The 19251-nt window shown below is 38.8% G+C and overlaps 1 protein-coding gene across 3 annotated transcripts; it reads right to left on the minus strand.

The window, feature by feature from the left end:
• Window positions 1-1026: 1026 nt before the first annotated feature.
• Window positions 1027-12040, minus strand: si:dkey-51a16.9 (RING finger protein 122). 3 transcript variants are annotated; one of them, XM_028604172.1, is made up of 6 exons: window positions 11572-12040; window positions 6154-6310; window positions 4997-5039; window positions 4847-4888; window positions 3738-3820; window positions 1027-2853 (listed from the first exon to the last, which is right to left on the minus strand). In XM_028604172.1, exons 2-6 carry the CDS (start codon window positions 6303-6305, stop codon window positions 2733-2735), a joined length of 441 nt encoding a protein of 146 aa, XP_028459973.1. In that variant the 5' UTR covers window positions 6306-6310; window positions 11572-12040; the 3' UTR covers window positions 1027-2732. The 3 variants fall into 3 exon arrangements, with proteins under 3 accessions (XP_028459973.1, XP_028459972.1, XP_028459974.1); XM_028604171.1 differs by having other exon boundaries at window positions 11138-12040; XM_028604173.1 differs by lacking the exon at window positions 11572-12040 and adding an exon at window positions 10525-10903.
• Between the last annotated feature and the right edge of the window lie 7211 nt (window positions 12041-19251).

Raw genomic sequence — 19251 nt, forward strand, 5'->3', positions numbered from 1 at the left:
TATTACTGGGAATTTATAGGAAGGGATAAGAAGACAACCTCATAAAAAACCTTTTTAGGCTCTTGGACAAGAAAATGTGACTTGGTTGTTTAGTCCCGAGTATTATTCTGCTTTCTCTCAGAACCTTGCACAAGATATATCTCCAGGAGCAGTTCATTTTCACAGATGGGTTCTTTAAGCTAAATATGAATGTCAGCATTCCAACTTGCTTACGATGACAATGCTAACATGCTGATGTTAAGCAGGTATAGCCCAGTGTTTACCATCTTTGTTTAGTGTTAGCATCTATTTTATACCGTCTATGGTCAGCATGCTAACATAGTTAACACAAAGTATGCTATACAGCTGAGGTTTGCATGTATATGTACAGTTCATCACGAGGAGAAAATGAATGTCTGTACCAAATGTAATGAAAATCCATCCAAAAGTCGTCACGATATTTCACAAAAAAAAATTGTCAGGGGATCCACTATTAGTAGCAGTCAGTATGATTTATCCTCTGTGGATCATGAATATCTGCACAAAATGTAATGATAATTCATCCAGTAGTTGTTAAGAGAGAGAGATGTTCAGCCTGGACCAGAATGGTGGATCAACTGACTGACTGACCAACAGACAGATGTTGCCATCCCTGGACTTACGCACCGCTACCATGGCTACACAATATCAAATAAAAACAGTTCATAATTACCAGTAGCAGTAACTCTAGCATTACCCTCATAGCACACAGCCTGCTGGAATTTTATTGGAAAATGATGAACAAAAACAACTATTTTTTTTTAATTAAGGTCCCATGGCATGAAAATATCACTTTATGAGGTTAACATTAATATGCGCATTAAAGAGCACCATGTCATGGGACCTTTAAGGTATAAAGATTTTTTTTAGGCACATTTATATCAGAGGGGGCACCTTTTTGGTGGAAATCCTTCCGTCACATTCACATTGGTAAGATCAACCAAAACCACCTAAAACAAAAATAGGGCACCAATAGCAAAATACTTGAAAAAAAGACTTGGATCCAAATGACTATATCAAAACACTGGTTATATATTTTTTTCTAAAATCAGAAAATTGCATTTACAATTTACACAGTACTCATAATATATTACATGGTACATACAGAGAATGCTGTTTATGGTGCACCTCACTCAGACAAGAAACAGGCTCTTCATATCAGTGCAGTGTGTCTATTTATATCACCACAGTACAGAGCGGAGCTAAGATGTCATCTGTCCCACTGGCAACAATGACATCCAACTATTACTACTGACAAATGACATTCAACGTGCTTTAGCATCACTGACGCACAATACCTTTAACTGTAAGCCTGTTATGATACAAAACACTTTCTTAGAAATAACTTAAAATGTATGTGTTAATGTACTGGTTGGCCATTAATTGTAGCTGAATGTCGTTGCCTGTAGTTTCTATCAGGTCCCATATGACAATATATGTCTTGCCATTTAGCTCAGACAATGAAAGGTTATAGGTAAAATACACATAGCCATGTTTCCTGTTAGTTTACAACTGTCCTGTTTTGTTAAAAGTCCTCTTTTCCACAACTGCACATCTTTCATCACAGTCTCTGCATTTACCATCAACTTTTGGGCAGCAATAACCCAAAGGGGGTTGAATCTTCTTCGTTCTAAGCTTCGGGCTCTTAAGTTGCGGTGAAAGACTGAGACACATCATATTCATGTGGCACTGCATGTCATTTTTTTGTTGTTGAGAAAAGTAAAAAAACGAGCAGACTGACATTTCTCAGAGGCAGAGCTGCTCTGGCGGCAGAAATTATTTTTTTAGTTGGGTTACAGCAGTAACAATCCCCATGCTGAGGGACCAACACACTGTTTGGGTGACACAAAAGTAGAAGACACATAGAAGCTGTCTAATCTGACCCCACTTAAATGAGGAATTGGAACATTTCCCAACTAGCTGGTATTATCTCTCTCTGATAATGATGCCAGCGATATGTTTTTGGTAATGATGCCATAATGGTGATGGTAAATGCTGATGTCTTGATGTCACATGTGGTGCTGTAAATCCTTTCTCCCCCACAAAGTTTCCCCTCAACAGATAACCAAATCAAACTTCAGTGGGTGAAGCTAACCACAGTTTTGCTGCAAGACAAGTAATTGAGTAAACTGAAGCCCATTTAAAAAGGTAATATTGTTAACAAAATAGACTGTAGAACAAATGTTAAAGTAGAATTGAGAAGGAGCTTTCTGAAGCCTGGAGTTTAGGATGGATGTCTCACTGTTAGCTTGGCAGTTAAGTGGCGCCAGACAATTTAGGACAATTGGCCACAACTCATTCACCATTTCCTACATAACTTATCTATAATGAGGAGTAAACTGGATTCCATGCATGCATGAATCCTCATCATTGTGCCCAGTGCTGACGGGTGTCATCTCTCATTGAGAGGATCTGCAGCTTTAAGGCACTTAGCTTAAACATCTGGCTATGTACTGAAGATTGCAGTATCTAGGCTTGATAGTTAGCCTTAATCATGAATTAGCATTACCACCTCTGTCTCAGTGTTACAATCTCCCCCCATATAGTTTACCAGGTAGGCCCCTTAGGCTCTGCACTTACTGTTTAACTCAGACAATTATATAAGTTCTACTTCCAGAGTAGCTCTGCCTTGAAGAAATGTTTGCATTACTAAAACTACAGGTGACAAGGTGTCAACTATCTGGAGAGGTGCTTTTGTTACATATGTTCCCCTCTCAGACCTCCAGGAGACTCTGTGGCCGCTCAGGTGCTTGTGGGGGGTTAGGCCGGAGGCGACAAATGGGCTTGTTGCACATGGGGCAGACACTGCGGATCTCTAACCATTTTAGCAGACACCTGAGAAAAGCAGATAGATGAGAGACATATTACCTAATTTGTCATTTCAAAGGAAGACAAAGTATGAAAAATTATACAGATGGGTCCAGGTGGAAACTTTATGAATCACAAGAAAAAGAAGTTAAAACTGCTTAATTAACAGTTGTAAAACAGGACTGAGCAGACAGACGTACAGGATATGTACACAGTGCAGGAGGTACTGGTGATACAGGTAGAGAAGTATCAGTCAGAAGGACGAGCAAACCGGTCTAAAAGCACTGTTAATGTCTAATGTCACACCTATGCTGCAGGGCAAAAACAGGTCTCTGTTGCTTAAAGCATGCTCATGCTCAAACATGTAAGGACATATGTTGTCAGGAATTTGCTCTTCATTTTCCGCAGAAAAATTAGCTCAATAACGTTTTCCTGAATTCCATTACTTCTCTGACTGCTTCATCAGTTAACCTGAAGGCAGAAGTCCATCAAAAGTGCAATTATTTTTGAGTCACTCCTTCAAACTGGTTAGTCAAGATTGTTGCACATCTCAAAGTATTTACCAAAATGTTAAGAAACCAAGGCTAGAATCATATTTTGTGGTTTTAAAAGCAAGGCCTATGGTGCCACTGACAATGGATTTTGCAGACCCAATGGCTGTTCCAAAAGTGCTATTCCACATGGTTTCAATGGAAGACTGTTTGCATCTTCAGTCATGCATCATCATGAGTCAATACAATTAGCTGCGTGATCACCAATTTGTGAAACAGCTAAACAAATGAATCAAGTCTGGAGTTTTTTTTTTAAAATGACTGTACCTTTGAAATACATTTTGCATGTTTACAAATACGGAGTCAGCTGTCCAATTTCATCAAAGTTTGAAAATGACTAAGCAGGGCTGTAGAACTTACTTCTTGTGAAAGGCATGGGAACATGGGCACACTCCAAGCTCATCCCTGCTGCGAAACTCCTCTAAACACACGGCACATGTTTGCTGAAAAGGGGAAATGACAGGTTATAAAATCAGTTCATAACCGACACCTGAACTATTTACCGTTAATACAGAATGTCCCTATACAAGCACTATCATAACAGCATTTACAAAGACAGAACCATAATGCATCCATTCAGCAGCTAGACTGTGTGATTCTTTGCTAAAATAATCCCCAATAAAACTTTCCATGACTGCACTGCAATTTGATAAGTGCCTAATCACCCCATCTTCATATTAAGAGTATGTACAAAACTATTTTCTGTTTTTGCATTTAGTACTATATATTTAGTAGTATAAGAAAAATGTACACTCTAACCCTAACTACTATGTCAGACTAGCTTCCTGCCAATTTCAATGTTGGTAGTTTAGCAAAGATAAAGCAAAAATGATTGTCCAAAGATTAAATACTTGTTTTTTTTGGAGATCTTCTCCTGTGATTCCTGTGAGTTACAGTGTGCTGCTAGCTGTGAGTAGCTCCTATTTCTGTTGTGTGAATTTGTCTTACAACACCACTCAATTTTTCTCACTTTTCCAAAACCTGGTCACAATTATTTTGTAGTATGGAACTGGGACAGCCAGAAGAACTGTCATGTATTTGCAACAGTGTACCAGGGAGTAGCTGACTGCTGTGTCTAGCCAAGCAGACAGAACCATCTTCAAAAATAGCCTAAATGAAGTATGGTAAAAGGAAAATCATAGAAAGGAATATATAATGTTTGGTTGTGTGGTTATCCTCTGAACTTCAGTTACAGCAGTAACTCAGACGTTGATTACATGTGCAATATTTATTTACGCTATAATTGGACAACTTTGCCAACAGGAATAACTGAAAAATACTTGTTTTTCTAACAAATTACAGATTCAGTGTAGCTCATCACAGCAGTAAATGTGTTACTGGAAACTGTAGCCATCTCTTAATTTTTCTACATTTTAAATACTTGAGTCACACACAGTAGGTTTTCCACATTCATTTCGTCCCATTAGCCAGTTAGCATTGTGCTCCCATTCACTCTGTATTCAACTTACACCAAGAAGGCTCAGTTTCTTCCCCGCTCCTTTCAAAACAACCTGTTGACAAGAACAGATTTGTGACAAAATGCAGACAAAAAAAGCAAATAAATATAGTATGAATGAAAATTTGACACTAGTCAAACTGGATATTTATTAACCCATTACCTCATTGTAGCCAAACTGTTCTCTTGCACCTTGTCTCCTGAGCCTGTGGAGCACAAAAAACTAACTTATCATGCTGTAATTTAGAATTTAAAAAATTCTATTATGTGCCTGGTGCTCCATATCTGTCTTCTTCAGGACACGTCTTGTCATGCTGTGGGAATCAGCTGAGATACTGCATCAAGCAGCCCTGGAATTCACACAATGTCAAATTCAAGTAACAGCCTGTGCATCTACACTCACCACGAACATATCTGTAACACTTTCAAGAACGTGCCCTTGTAGAAGAATTCTGACTGAAATTCTGTTTTATTAAGTTGATCATAAATTGTTGAAAGCGTAAATGCATTACAGTTATTATGGGCTCAGTGAACAAGTACAACTTTGACTAAACCAAAAACTTTGCTGGCTTCTGACTTTGCTAACACTAAACATTTCTCCCAACTTCAAATAACCCCACAGTCCGTAATAGGTTTGTCAGATATCGTCAGATATCGGCCAAATAAATCAACAAAGCATAACCTCCTTAGCAAAGGTAAACTTTGAACAGGTTTTTTCCAGAGGTTGACAGCAGTTCACTGATCTAATCCAGCTGTCTGTAATTGCCTTTATATTAACAGCTTTCACCTGAACGTCTGTCAAATAACAGACAAAGCATCATGTAATACAATGACAGACCTCTGCATTGACAGATTACCGGAATCAACTAACTGTAGTTCATTCAAATATTAAAACTCAGTCTCTACTGAGTATAGATATTTTGCTCTCCCCCTCTACGGGTAAGAAAAACAGATATATTGTATGCAAGGAGGGTTGTTGAAAGAAAAATACAGAATATCACTAACTAAAATTGTTCAGGCAGGATGAGAGAAAATGAAAGAAAAAATAAATAAATAAGAATAGATCAGAAGATCAGAAAATAATTTATGTGAGGAACTCAGGTTAATGATCTGTGAGAGCTTCAAAATGACAAATTTCCTTTTGAGGCAGATTTCACTGCATATTTGACAGACCGTGGAGTTAAACTGGATCGATGTCTCCAGTGAGAAGTGCACGAAATTACTGAGTTATGTCTGATTTTTACACTAGTCCAGTACAGCAGTCTGACTATGTGAATCCTGTACAGGAGCTCTAACCCAGTCATGTCTGTTGTGTTGTACCTGAACAGGTAGCAACAGAAGAAAAGGGTGAGCATGAGGATGAAGAGGCCGATGCCCAGGATGATGATATAGATGTTGAGCGGCAGGTGGAAGAGCTCTTCAGATGTCATCTTGCCGTAAGGGTCGGAGTTCTGCAATCCAATGTCACACATAGACCCTGACAGGAAAAAAAAGATGACAGAATGTAAACAGGAGCAAAAGATATTGTATCGATACAGCTGAAGCTTTACCACCACAGCAATCACAGGTGCATTTTATAATGAGAAAATGCATTTCCCTCAGATTCTTGTCAGGGTGAAAAGCCTCTAAAACAACATTTAGAAAAAGACATTCCGAACTATCCATTGACTATGTATTTATACCATTACAAATAGTCATGCATACTTGTGTGGAGGCAACCTTCCTACACACTGAAGTATTAACAACTTTGACATTAAATATTTATCAAACTGCATCTTATCAACATATATTTTCAAGAAAGGTTGGCATTGGCCAGTAAGTGAATCCAAACTATCTCAAGTTTGTCTTCACACAAAGAACAAGGCACTCATGCACAAAGCCTAACGTTGGCAATAGTGCAATTACACATTCACTTTTTCGAATGCATTTTGACAACATATGAAAATGTCATTTTTTAAACATGAATAGCTGCCGTAAACAAAGCTGTCAGTTGATTGACATGTAAGGAATGTAGCCTACGTCAATGTGGCATTTAGAAACTCAGCAGAAATGACAAAGACAAATTGTATGAATTTCCACACAGAGTGCATAAAGAGTGTTACACATGGCATTTGAAGATGGTGAATCCATTTGAAAGCTTTGAGAGATTTAGTCATGTTGTTTATCACTTTGAATGATGTTAGTAGCATACATTTAGAGTAGTGTGGGTGAGCTTCCATGTTTCATTTCTTCATGAATGATCTGATTATTGGACTATTTCTTTCCCGTCTTGGGTTCCCAACGTGCACAAAGATGGTCGTCTACAACTTTGACACTTTATTTTAGCCTTTCTAAAAATCGATAAATCTATAAGGTTAGAATTAGGTTTAGGTGTAGCTCTGGTGGATAAGATTATTGTGCAAGGGAATGACATAATTGATTGTCCCCAGATGGATAAGTTACAGTAAACCCCTTCACTCTTAGTGGAGCATAGGTCGTCTACAATGGCCCTTTCTGTAATCTTTGTGTCCACTTGTTGGGATATTAGCCCACTTAGCTTTGCCATCGTGTTTCCATGGTCCACACAGGTCTTCATGCCAAACGTATCCCATCATACATCACCCTGTCTGTATCCACCTCCTATGGCGAGGATGCGGTGTACGTATCTGTGTAACTTGTAAGGCCTGGTGCACATGCACCACACTGCATCTGTGAAGCCTCATATTTCAAATTGCAATGCAATGCTGCTTACATGTTCAGGATTCTTGAGCTGCACAAAGTTTTTGAACTTGGGTGAAAGTTGAGATTTAAGTGCATCTGTAGACGAGGCAGTGTGTAATAACAGCTATGGAGGTGACTAATTTATAATTTTGTGTGTAAATAAGAAGTGAGTGAGAAAGTGGGAGAAAGGGAGAGAACTGAGTTGTGGAAATAACTGTTGACACTTTTTTCTTTTAACTGCAATTGGCACCTACCTTTTTTTAGTTTAGCCTGAGGGGCTTGAACTTGTAAGTTTTAATTCCACACGATACAGCCTCAAACCACAGAAACTCTTAAGCTTAAGTGCACAACTTATACTGTGATGGTGACCTCCCGGTTCAAAAGTAATTCTGTAATGGACAGGGGTCAGGGAAGGAGGGTGCAATCTTCGTTTTTACAGTTTGGGAGGTGGGCGGATTTTACAAGAGGTTTGGGTGAAGGAGGAAGCAGATGTAATCTTAGCACAATGTTAGTAAATCATTGATAGTGAAGCACTGAAAGGTAGGCCACTGTGCAAATGCATAGGATTGTCTGAATACTGGTAAACAGGAAGAGTAACTTTGGCTGGAAAATGATAGAACCTGACTGTATAACAACTTCCTTCAGAGGTCTCAGTTGTTTTTTGGAATATGTTTGAGGTCATGTCAGTGGTAAAACACATAGGCCTGATAAACTCATTATGATCATGGTTCTTATTGGTCATGTCAAAACTTTGTGTATAAAATTAGGATTGGGTTGTAGCAGCTATTTATAAATCCAGTGGTGTGGGAAGTCCTTCTGACACTTTATCAGTTAGTTGACAGTTACACCTGGCAGTTACTGGGTGTTAACATTTAGTAACAACTAATCTCAGCAAAAGAAATAGTAGTTACCTGGATGTAACTCCAACTCTTTGAGTAGGTGCATAGACCTCTAACGGGCTTCACTATTCGTTTAACCCATGGATGTATTATAAGAACTGGATACAGCGTTCGAGGCAGAGCCCCGTTCATTCCTATCAGAGTTGTTGAGTGGCTCATGAAGCCAACATGGAGTCAAAAATTATCCAGATGATCGGCACTACTTCTGCTTTGTGCGGCCCATAGAGCCGGCGCGCTAGAGACCTCTGCCGGCTACTTCCAGTTTAGCGCTTCACTAACTTGAATGGGGATTAAATTATTTAATTGTGCGGGTCTTCTTAACTTTCCAAATGTTTTCGGACCAAATAGATGAAATTCAGACGTAGAGATGCTCCGATACTGCCTAAAACGCTGGTATCGGTATTGGGAAGTACTGGAGTTTATGCACCGATCCAATACCACGTAATAAAGCCCTAAAGAAAATCTACGTTAGTTTATTTATGTTCTTTTTCCGTTATAACTGACTGTCAAACTGGATAATAAAAGAAAGTTCTGTGGCATTCATTGTTTGTGTTTGTTCATGTTTCACAAAGAGTTTAACCTGAGCCAGACCAACAACAAAGATAGAAATCATATCACATCCATACAGGGATAGTAGTACACAGCTGTTAAAACATAATAAAATATATGACACACAGTATCAGATCGGTACTCTGTATCGGCCGATACGCAAGTTCAGGTATCGGAATCGTATCGGGAAGCAAAAGAATGGTATTGGGCCATCTCTATTCAGAAGTTGGCTCCACCATCTGGGCACCAGAGGTGTCAAGTAACAAAGTACAAATACTTCGTTACCTTACTTAAAGGTGCTCTAAGTGATGTGACGCATTTTTTAGACTACAACATTTTTTGTCACATACAGCAAACATCTCCTCACTATCCGCTAGCTGCCTGTCCCATGAACGCACTGTAAAAAAACGCAGTCTCTGAAGACAGCCCAGGCTCCACAAACGACAACAAAAACAAACTGCGCCAACCTGCACCACGAACCATAACAAACAGTGTTCCAGCCAATAACTGACAAGAAGGAGCTGGTTGAGCCATCACTGCAGCAATGTTAGCACGTAGGCTACTTCCACAATGCGTATTCATGACTCAACCAACTTCTTCTTGTCTGTTATTGGCTGGAGGCCAGAGACCGCGTGAAAAACCTATCCAAATAAATCGTGCCATCCGAATAGAGTGAATTTGATTGTGGTTGGATGAGAAGTATAAACATATACCATTCCGACACCCTATTGGTTTGTACGCGATCCATTGCACCTGCACATGTCACAAATCACGTCACACTCTAGCAAGGAAATAACAGACGTATGTAGCCTAGTACAAAGATGTCTGTGGCAGAGAATCAAGAGAACTTGAGTGAAATGTCCCAACCGAGCACCAGCGAGGAGGTTGATAGCCAGGAAGACCACCCAACACTTCTACATTCCTGGCTGTGCCTGGAAGAATTTTTCGAAATGGTACGATGCAAAAACAACTCCTTTCGAATGTGCTGCAAACTCTGCGCACCCAAGTACGATGAGCTAATTACAATACTTCTAGGTAACTAGTCATCATATCTTCCGCTCCATGAAACACATGTTAATGCTCAGTAGTACACATATATGGTTCTTTAATGTATTTGCATTGTACTAAAATTGGTTCATTTTCAATGGGCATAAATGCGGCTGAAACAGGTGCATCTCAAATTTTTCAACATTAATATAACATTATATGTTTTATATAATCATTATGGCCTTTAGAAAAAATTGTTTTTGTGGAGGTGGGGTAGTGCACTATAGGCCCCTGTGGCGCGTCCTACGCTTTTGTCCTTAATGGCATTACTTTTACTTTTATACTTTAAGTAGTTTTGAAACCAGTACTTTTACACTTTTACTTGAGTAGCAAGCTTGAGTTGATACTTCAACTTCTACAGAAGTCTTTTTAAACCCTAGTATCTATACTGCTACTTGAGTAATGAATGTGAATACTTTTGACACCTCTGCTGGGCACCAGCAACAAAAGGCCGTTGCAACAAAGCCAGCAGTGAACATCAACCAATGTATGTTACCTTGTCAAGCAGGCCAGTGAGGGAAGCAGCTTGCCGGCTATTGCTAAGCCAAATTAGCAAATGCAACTGTAGCATGTCACTGTGTAGCTAGAACTGGCCAGCTAGTGACGTAGCCTGAGCGACACTAGCCTAGCAGTAAGCAGAAGTGTCTGGTATGTCGTTAAAGACACAGGAACTTCCTCAAAGACAAGTTTGTTATCTTCTTTGTGGTAATAGTACCGCAGCTAGTTAGCAGATGCCTCCTTTCCCAGCAGAGGGAGCGAGCAGGCTGAAATAGTCACGAGAAACAACAGGACTTGCTTAGGGGGACATCTCAGCAACACCAGAGGGTGATGGAAGGTTTTACCGAGTGCTGTGTTTGCACTCAAGGTGTCTAAGTGAAAGAGAGCCCAGCAAAAGGTGTGCCGGTGTTTTATATGATATGGCATGTATATATACCCTCAATGGGTAAACCTACAGCGAAGCCTGTTAGAGGACGAAGCACATATGCAATAGAACTAGTTTGTGTGGTGCAACTCTGTGATTTAAATCTCAATTTAGTAAACACTTACGTTATTGCTAGGCTAAGTTTGAATTTACGAAAAAACTGTGCAACCTGCTCCAGGGCACTTACCGTTACACAATGGAACTGGATGCATCAAATGTGCGAATGTTCAGTTGGTAAACCTAAAAAATCTTTGGGGTCATGATCTCTCCAATATCACAAAGTCTGGTTTCCACAAAAGCACAAGCTTTGACCTGTACATCCACTACTTTTCCACTACTTAGTTTAACCCTGATAGTTGAGAGAATGTGCAGTGACTTAAATCCTTGTGGTCTGGAGTAAGCAGAACTGATTAGAGACTCCCAGTTTCTCCAGAGGACATTACCAAAATAACCAGCTGCTCATTTGAACCTCAGTCTGCAGTGAGGATTTTCCACTGAAAGACAAAGACAACAGTCTTGGAGATGAACCTGTGAGCTTGGTGGATAGAAAAAAAAAAGACACCAATGTCACTGACAGTATGAGGAAATATACTCCAAATCCCATACAGCACTGTTATGTACCTCTGGCCGAGCGCAGTCCCTGCTTTTTTGGTTTGCCTCCCCTTCAAAACATTGTCACGAGGCTCTCCCTCCTTTCCTCCTCTTCTTTTCTCTTCTCCCTTCCTTTCTTCTCTCTCCTCTCTTTTTAGATCTCCACGTCGCTTTATTCTTCTCTCGCTGTGAAAACCTGCCTTTGCCAATTATGGAGACACAAAGGGAAGGACATGGATGGGTTTCCCAGCAGCACGGCTAGCCGACGAGGCGGTCAGAGAGGCAGAGAGGCAGGCAGGCAGCCTCAGTGTTCCTGTCTTCCCCAGCCTTCTGCTCTGAACAAAGAACACAGAGAAGTATACAACACAGGAAGACAATGCGGCTAATGTCAATGCATATCCAGGCTCTTCTCCTGTGTTTTCCTCTCACATTCACTCTCCTCCTCTCTCTTCTCCACTTCTCTTCTACAGCCCTCAGTTTGTAAACAGATCCCTGCTCATGTGATTCGCTGTCTGCATCACAGCTCTGCTTTCACCGCCCCCTCCTTCCTTCTTCCTCCCTCCCTCTCTTCTCCCTCCCCACCCACCCACCCACCAGCCTGCCTGCCCTCCCTTTACCTCTCGCCCCTCTGGGTTTTTCCTTCCACCCCCATCCCCTCCTTCCTTTGCAGCTGCATGCTATTATTGAAGTAGCTGTAGAGCAGATGGCAGACAGGCAGATGTGGAAACAGGCGTGGTGAGAGGCTTTGATATGATAGTTCTGATATAGTTGATTGCATACATGCTATTTGTAGAGTTAGTTGATTCCAACTCTAGTTTATACAACGCTTCCCTTGTTTATAAAGATCATAACCTGATCTGATTCAAATGGGGAACTAATCCATTTCCACCAAGGCTGCACCACGAATTGGACAAAGTGGCCAACTGCCCCAGACCCTCAGGGGATACAAAGTTCACCAATTAGTTGTGAAGAAATTGTAAATATCTTTGTTAATAATGTAATCACCACTGAAACCCATTATAAACAGAAATGATAGGGGCCTAGGGGTGACATGTGCATTGCACCTGAACTTGAGGCCCCACGGTGTTGTGTTTCTTTTTCTTTTAAGTAGCTATGTCAGACCGCATGAATTTCCCCTTGCGGGATAATAAACTTCACTTTGACTTTGACCTTCTACGGGGGCCCGGAGATAAAATCTAGTTTAAAGGTCTTTATTATTTCTGTTTATATTGGGTTTACAAGGTGCTAAAATAGGGGTGTCAATAGGGGCCCACAGCACATTGTTGACCCAGGAACCCCATAGTGAATCAATCCGGGCTATGATTTCCACAAAAGTAGATAGTGTAACTATAACTAAGGTCTCTGAGGATTTCTATGCCAAAAGAATATAATGTGAACAAGCTTTATAATACAGCCCACATTCGTTGGACTTAAACTGCACTTCCAATTAATAAAGGAGCTTTCTCCCATATTTTCAATGCTTTGTCCTGATGGTTTGTTTAAGAGTGTAAATATACTTACATACCTACAATTCCCGTCTTTTCCTTGTGTTGTTACGCAGGGATAATATTACCCTACCACATCATTTTTAAATATGTACATATGTAAATATGTATTAGAAAATTCTAAGGCAAAACATAAAAAGTGTTCTTCCCTTAGACCTACATACTGTATTTGTCCCAGTATAGGTACCCAGTATGTATTTTATTGGTACCCTGTGTACTTAATAACTCTGTAATGTGTGGGCTGTATTATAAAGCATGACCATATTTTGCAATTTTGAGTAGGTAGTGGTCAGATTTAAAGGGGCACTTCGCCAATTTTAATAATCAAGTTCAGTTTACTCATTATAAAGAGTAATAGTCTAATAAAACATAGTGTGTGTGTGTATATATATATATATTTATGTGTTTGTATGTATATGTATATATATATATATATATATATATATATATATATTTAATATTTAATCTGTCTCTCACAAGTCCCATAACCTTTTAAACGGCAGTATTAAATGGATGCAGTGTCCCTTTATGAATACATCATATTCCCTATTACATAGTATTAGATAAATTGGAAGTAATCCAATCTGAAACCTGATATCAGGGTTCAATAAGCAATATCAGTCAAAACATTTGGATAGGGACCAACAGGCATTCAGTTAGTATTATGAAGATGTGACAGAGAGACATGTGAGCAGAAAGTTAAACAGGATAAGTAAACAGGAGAGGAACATGAGACAGGTAGTTCAGGTAGTTAGCGCGGCTGTGATAGATGGATTGTAAAAAAGAACAAATCATCATTTTGGTGAGATGTAAGAGGAATACATAGAAACAACGCAAAAACTGATGTTTTGAGCTTGTTTCCTGTAGCTTGTTGAGTTGTTTTTCGACCCCGTAATGAGCTGTAATGCAGTTCTTTTGGACAAGAGCTGGGACTCATATTTGCTTCCGTCTTACTGTGGTTGTTTTTTGCTCCTACTTTATTTCAAATGCTTTCACCTGACCAAGTGAACTGTGCCAAACGAGTAAACACTCCAGAGTTCAACTAAACCACTACACAATCACACACACACACACACACACAGTATAAACGTGCCCTGAGGTTTGGAAGAAAGGATTATTGCAACCAATGAGTTTTGTTCTGCCACTGGAGCTGCTTTGACATTTTTGTAGAATTAAAACTACAACCTATTAAATGACATACTTTTTCTCTAACAAAAAATGTGTGTGCTCGCATCTGCAGTCCACAAAGAAAGAAAAAAAGGAAGGCATTTTAGATTGCTATAAAAAAGAAATGTAAGGGAGATTTAAGAGTGCCGACATCCCGTTCTGATTATGTTTGATACATGATATGAAATTAAAATGGAATCTCACTGAGATAGTAAGCAAGTAAAGTTGTATGAATAGTTAGAGGCACGACAAAATAGATACATAATCTGTAGACTAATTATAAAATAAAAGTGTTACTAATCATTTATTTACTTGGAAATGATTACACTATATTAACTTTACCACAGTTGAGTCAGCAAATTCACAGGGTTCTGGTAACTGGGGATTAACAAAACACTCTTTGTATTCTGTAGATGTTTTCATCTGAGAAGAATCAACTTCCATTTAGTTAGAAGTTAGAAACTTCAGAATAAAGTCCCAACTAACAAAGCAATATAATATGAGACTTAGCTATAACCTATATGAAGCTTACTTCAGAGCTTCAGAGTAACTAAAGGTCCATCTAGTGGCTGCTGTGCAGAAGTGCAGCATTTGGCTGACTGCTGTCCGGTGGTGTTTCTTTTAACCAAAATCCTTCATATTAAACCAGAAAACAGAAACTCACTAACTCCACTAACACAAAATTAAACGTGTGTTGCAAATACATAAGATTGTGCATCTAACTCAAGTAAGGATTATGAAGGCTACACCCTGCAGGACTCAACATTTCAGAATAAAGGGTATGTGCGAGTGTGTGAGTGTAAAGTAAATACTGACTATAACATTTTATTAATCCTACTTTTCCTAACAACTACTGACCTTATTGTATGTTACAAAAATGGCTAGTGTTATAATAATAACATTTAAACTGATACAAAACCATGTATTGTAGCCTAAACTGTTCATCACATGTAATTGCAAATTGAGATGTCACACTATCTCATGAACAAAACTATAAAACCATACTGTATGAATAATTCTATGCACAAAACCCTGGTTTTTATGTGTATTTGTCTGCACATTCAAGTCCTATATAAAAAGGGTATATAAATGGTATATCTTCCCGGCCCCGGCAAGTTTGAAGAAGGAAACATGGAGGACCACACGTATTCAAAATCCAAATTTCAGCAACAGGAGTTTTCTTCTTCGCCCAGAAAAAGAAAAAGGATATTGAAAAGAGCAAGAGACCGGCTTTTTGAAGCGTGAAGGCTACCGTAGCTGTAATACCTACTTTGAACTGCGTGGTGCGAAAGAGTTGACTGCGATATATGATCTCAACGCTAGATGGGAGAAATTCCTACACATTGGACTTTGTCTTTTGTATAGTCAAACTATTTAGTAGACTAATTTTAATTTCTGTATTGTATTTCTGTCCTGTCAAAAGTCAAATTTAACAGGAATAGGCTACCAAGGGCTGGACAAATAGTAAATGTAAAAGATGGAAAAATAGAGTCTGCAAAATTGATAATGCTCCCATGAACATATATTTATTTATTTAGCTGAACCTTTGCTGCTCTATTTATACCCAAAATATTGTCACTTTATTAGTGAGGTCCTAAGTAAAAAATACCATGTCATCTGATTTTGAAAATGCCCCAGCTATGTATCTTTGTTATAGTTATCAGAACATTGACACAAAGGCCTTTTGCCAGTGTGTACTCACATGAATCATGATATGACATGAATGTGACTATATAACAGTGTGTAGTGTGAAATCATTGAAAATGATGATTGCAAAAATTTGTTGGGTTTAATGGTTTCAAATGAGTTTAAACCTGTGAGGCCTTTTAGGTCTTTTGATTCCCATATTACTGAATACAGCTACAGTACATGTTTTACTCTTTGCAGCATCTTGTGTGTTCTCCAAATCTTTTTACAGCTTTTCAGCTGTTGATTCAGCAGTCGATTGCGCAATTTAATCATTTCAATTTTGCGCCCAACTCGGAAGAGATACAGGTATATATTAATATTATGCTGTATTATCGTGTTGTTTTTTTGTTGTGTCTCTTGTGCTATAGCTTTGGCAGTATCAGGGGTCCTGTAGCACACAGAGGATTTAGAGCAGACCTTGGTGCCAGTGATAGTGTTTTCTGTGTGCTGTCCCCTTTCCAGGGCGTGCTGCACCTTCTTTGTTTTCAAAAGAAACACTGAGGTGTCTGGAGCCAGTGTAGGTGTATTCTAATTCTAAATCCATGAGCCACAAGGGGACATGTCAGGAAGTGTCCCTAAAACTCTTTTCTCATCCACCTGTAGGGTCATATTAATGAGTTATTACATTTTTTTTTATTTTGACAAAACACAGATGAATGCTTTGATTCAAGTGAAAACTACACCACTGTATAACACACTAATGCTGTGATTGAACAGAGAGAATGTCATTTCTCACTTGAATTCAAGAGTTAGTACCTTCGCATTGGTCATGCATGGAGGGAGGAAACTGAGCACCTGGTAACTTCGTTTGACTTCTTTGGGCAAGTTACGAATACGAAGACACACACTCTGACAAATGAAAACCATAAGTTTTAATTAAATTAGTATAGCCACCCAAAATTCACCAGAAAGCAGAAAAAAAAAGAAAACATACAAGTTCAAATGTTTTCAGACCAGGCTGAAAACTGGTGGTTACAGTTTGCCTGGCGGACTGGATAGTGTGTGGTGACAAGTCTCTAAAGCTATCTTGTAGGAGACAGGGATGTTGGTCACTGGGACTTTCTGATCTTTCATTCTTATGGGCCTCTCTGACCTCCCTGGGGTGGAATGGACCCACAAGGAAGCTTTGGTTGCTGTCCAGTTTCATCACGGACACAGCAGCATCATCAACATAAGAATAAGTCACCTTGGCCCATGTGAGTCCATTGTTCACTATTTTCTGTGTTATTAGAGGAAAATACTAGCCTGGAAATCCACAACAGTAACACTTTTGGATATTACGATATCCAAAGTCTAAGATGATATCTAGTCTCATATCACAATATCCCAGCCCTAATTGGGAGGTACTTTTAGTATACGTCTCACTCTAATCAAAAATTTTATATTGAATTTGATCTCTTCAGCCAGAACCATGCTGTGTAAAAATCACTACCCTCTATATACTAGAGTATGTAGTATATACAGTATATATTAAGGCAGCAGCTGACATGTAAGAAATTGTTTTGTTTTGCGTTAAATACAACTTATGTTTACTGACCACTAAAGACACCACTAAAGCAATTAGTAGTCCATGTCTACTACACAGGTGAGATAATAGGACATTAGAATGTAGAAAGAAACAAGTATCAAAATCAAAATCTGAATTATAGATTTTTTTAAACAAGGTTGTTGGAAGGCAAATAAGTACCTCCATTGTTTATGGGTGAACGTAAATGTCATACCACCCTGAAATAATCTAGCTCCATATTCCTATATGGACAAAATTCGGCAACATATTGTCTAATTGTTATATTTTTGTTCAGATAGAAGGCTTCAAAGTCTTTGCCTAAACTTTGTAAATGAGGCTCACTTGGTTTGATGAATTGACTAAGCTGTCCGTAAAAATGTAAATGCTTATTAAATTTATTTCCCTAATAATAGATAAAGTCAATAAGGGTAATATCTCAGTTTAAAGAAAACTTCAGAAAATCCAGATCGAGGAGAGGTCACAGTAATACCAGTGCTTTTTAAAATGAACAGGTTTGAATTTTACTTTGGTTTATTTTTATGTAAAAAAACTCCTCTATATTCGACTTTGGTTGGTTTATATCAGAGTTTACATGCAATTTATAATCTTTCCTGTGGCTAAAAGTGAGATACTGTTAAATATGTCCTTTCCCCAGGAGAGGGCGCTCCAGGATTACATGTCAAATGCAGTCATTTGAAAACACTTGAGTTGCAGAAGATGGCGCTGTTATTTGTTTAAATAAGGTCCTGACTGGAGTAGCAGGCTAATCAAAAGGCAGAGTATTCTTGTCCTTTATTAACAGATATTATTTCCTGCACCAACTATCACCAATGTTTGAGCACATGTAATGCTTCTACAGTTTTAAAACAGCCCAGGACACCTGAAATATAATTGGCATGTTGACTTTTGTCGTCACGTTGGTATTATTGTGAAACCTCTGAATAGTTCAACAGTTCATTTCTCCTTTTTCTGTTGAATATGCCAAGGCTGAACGTCAACAGCAGAATGAGCCAGCACAACAAATCACACGTTTTTTTCAGTTGACTGCCTGTGGTGCAATAATATATGTAAATGGACTACCATGCCCTGACCAGACAGAACAAGATTTAACCAGCTCACGCCTGACTGTGGTTGCTTACCTCCAAAACTTCACACATTTAATACTAAATTCCAGCACTGTGCCAAAAGAGAAGCTCTGTTGACAGCGAGGGCCTGAAGGCAGTTGAATGAAATGAAGTGGATTTTCATAGTACTACATTTAAATATTTAGTTCTATAAGACTGATGTAAACTTTATAAAGTACGGGCTACTGTGAGTGAAAGGCAATAGTGAACACTCCTCTGATGTTTTTGAGTATATATTTTTTTGCCTTATGAAAATCAACTTTCCATCAATAGTATGAGTTGAGACACCTATTAAATAATCACTGAGACTTCACTGCCAGTAACTATACCTGATGCATTCCCTACAGTACATGCCTATGGTTGAGGGTCCACACACACACACACACACACACACACACACACACACACACACACACACACAGGTTTGGGAAGTTAAGACAAAATGGGTGGGTATTGAGAAAATATTTATACAGTGGATTAGATAAAACATTACGGAAGACATGGCAGTTTATCTTGCATGCTTATTTGTTTGCATATATGATATCACAGTTAAAATCACAAGTGGATAACTGTGAGCATACAGTACATGTACATAATAAACCACAACAGTTAAAGCACCGGGCAGAGTGTTATATAGAGCTATATTAGGGGTGGTGCAATATGGCCCTAATGTAATATTATGATATTTCAGGCTATATCTGCAATTATGATGTTCTTG

Source organism: Perca flavescens, chromosome 17 (genome assembly GCF_004354835.1).
Source record: "Perca flavescens isolate YP-PL-M2 chromosome 17, PFLA_1.0, whole genome shotgun sequence".
NCBI classification, from domain to species: Eukaryota; Metazoa; Chordata; class Actinopteri; order Perciformes; family Percidae; genus Perca; species Perca flavescens.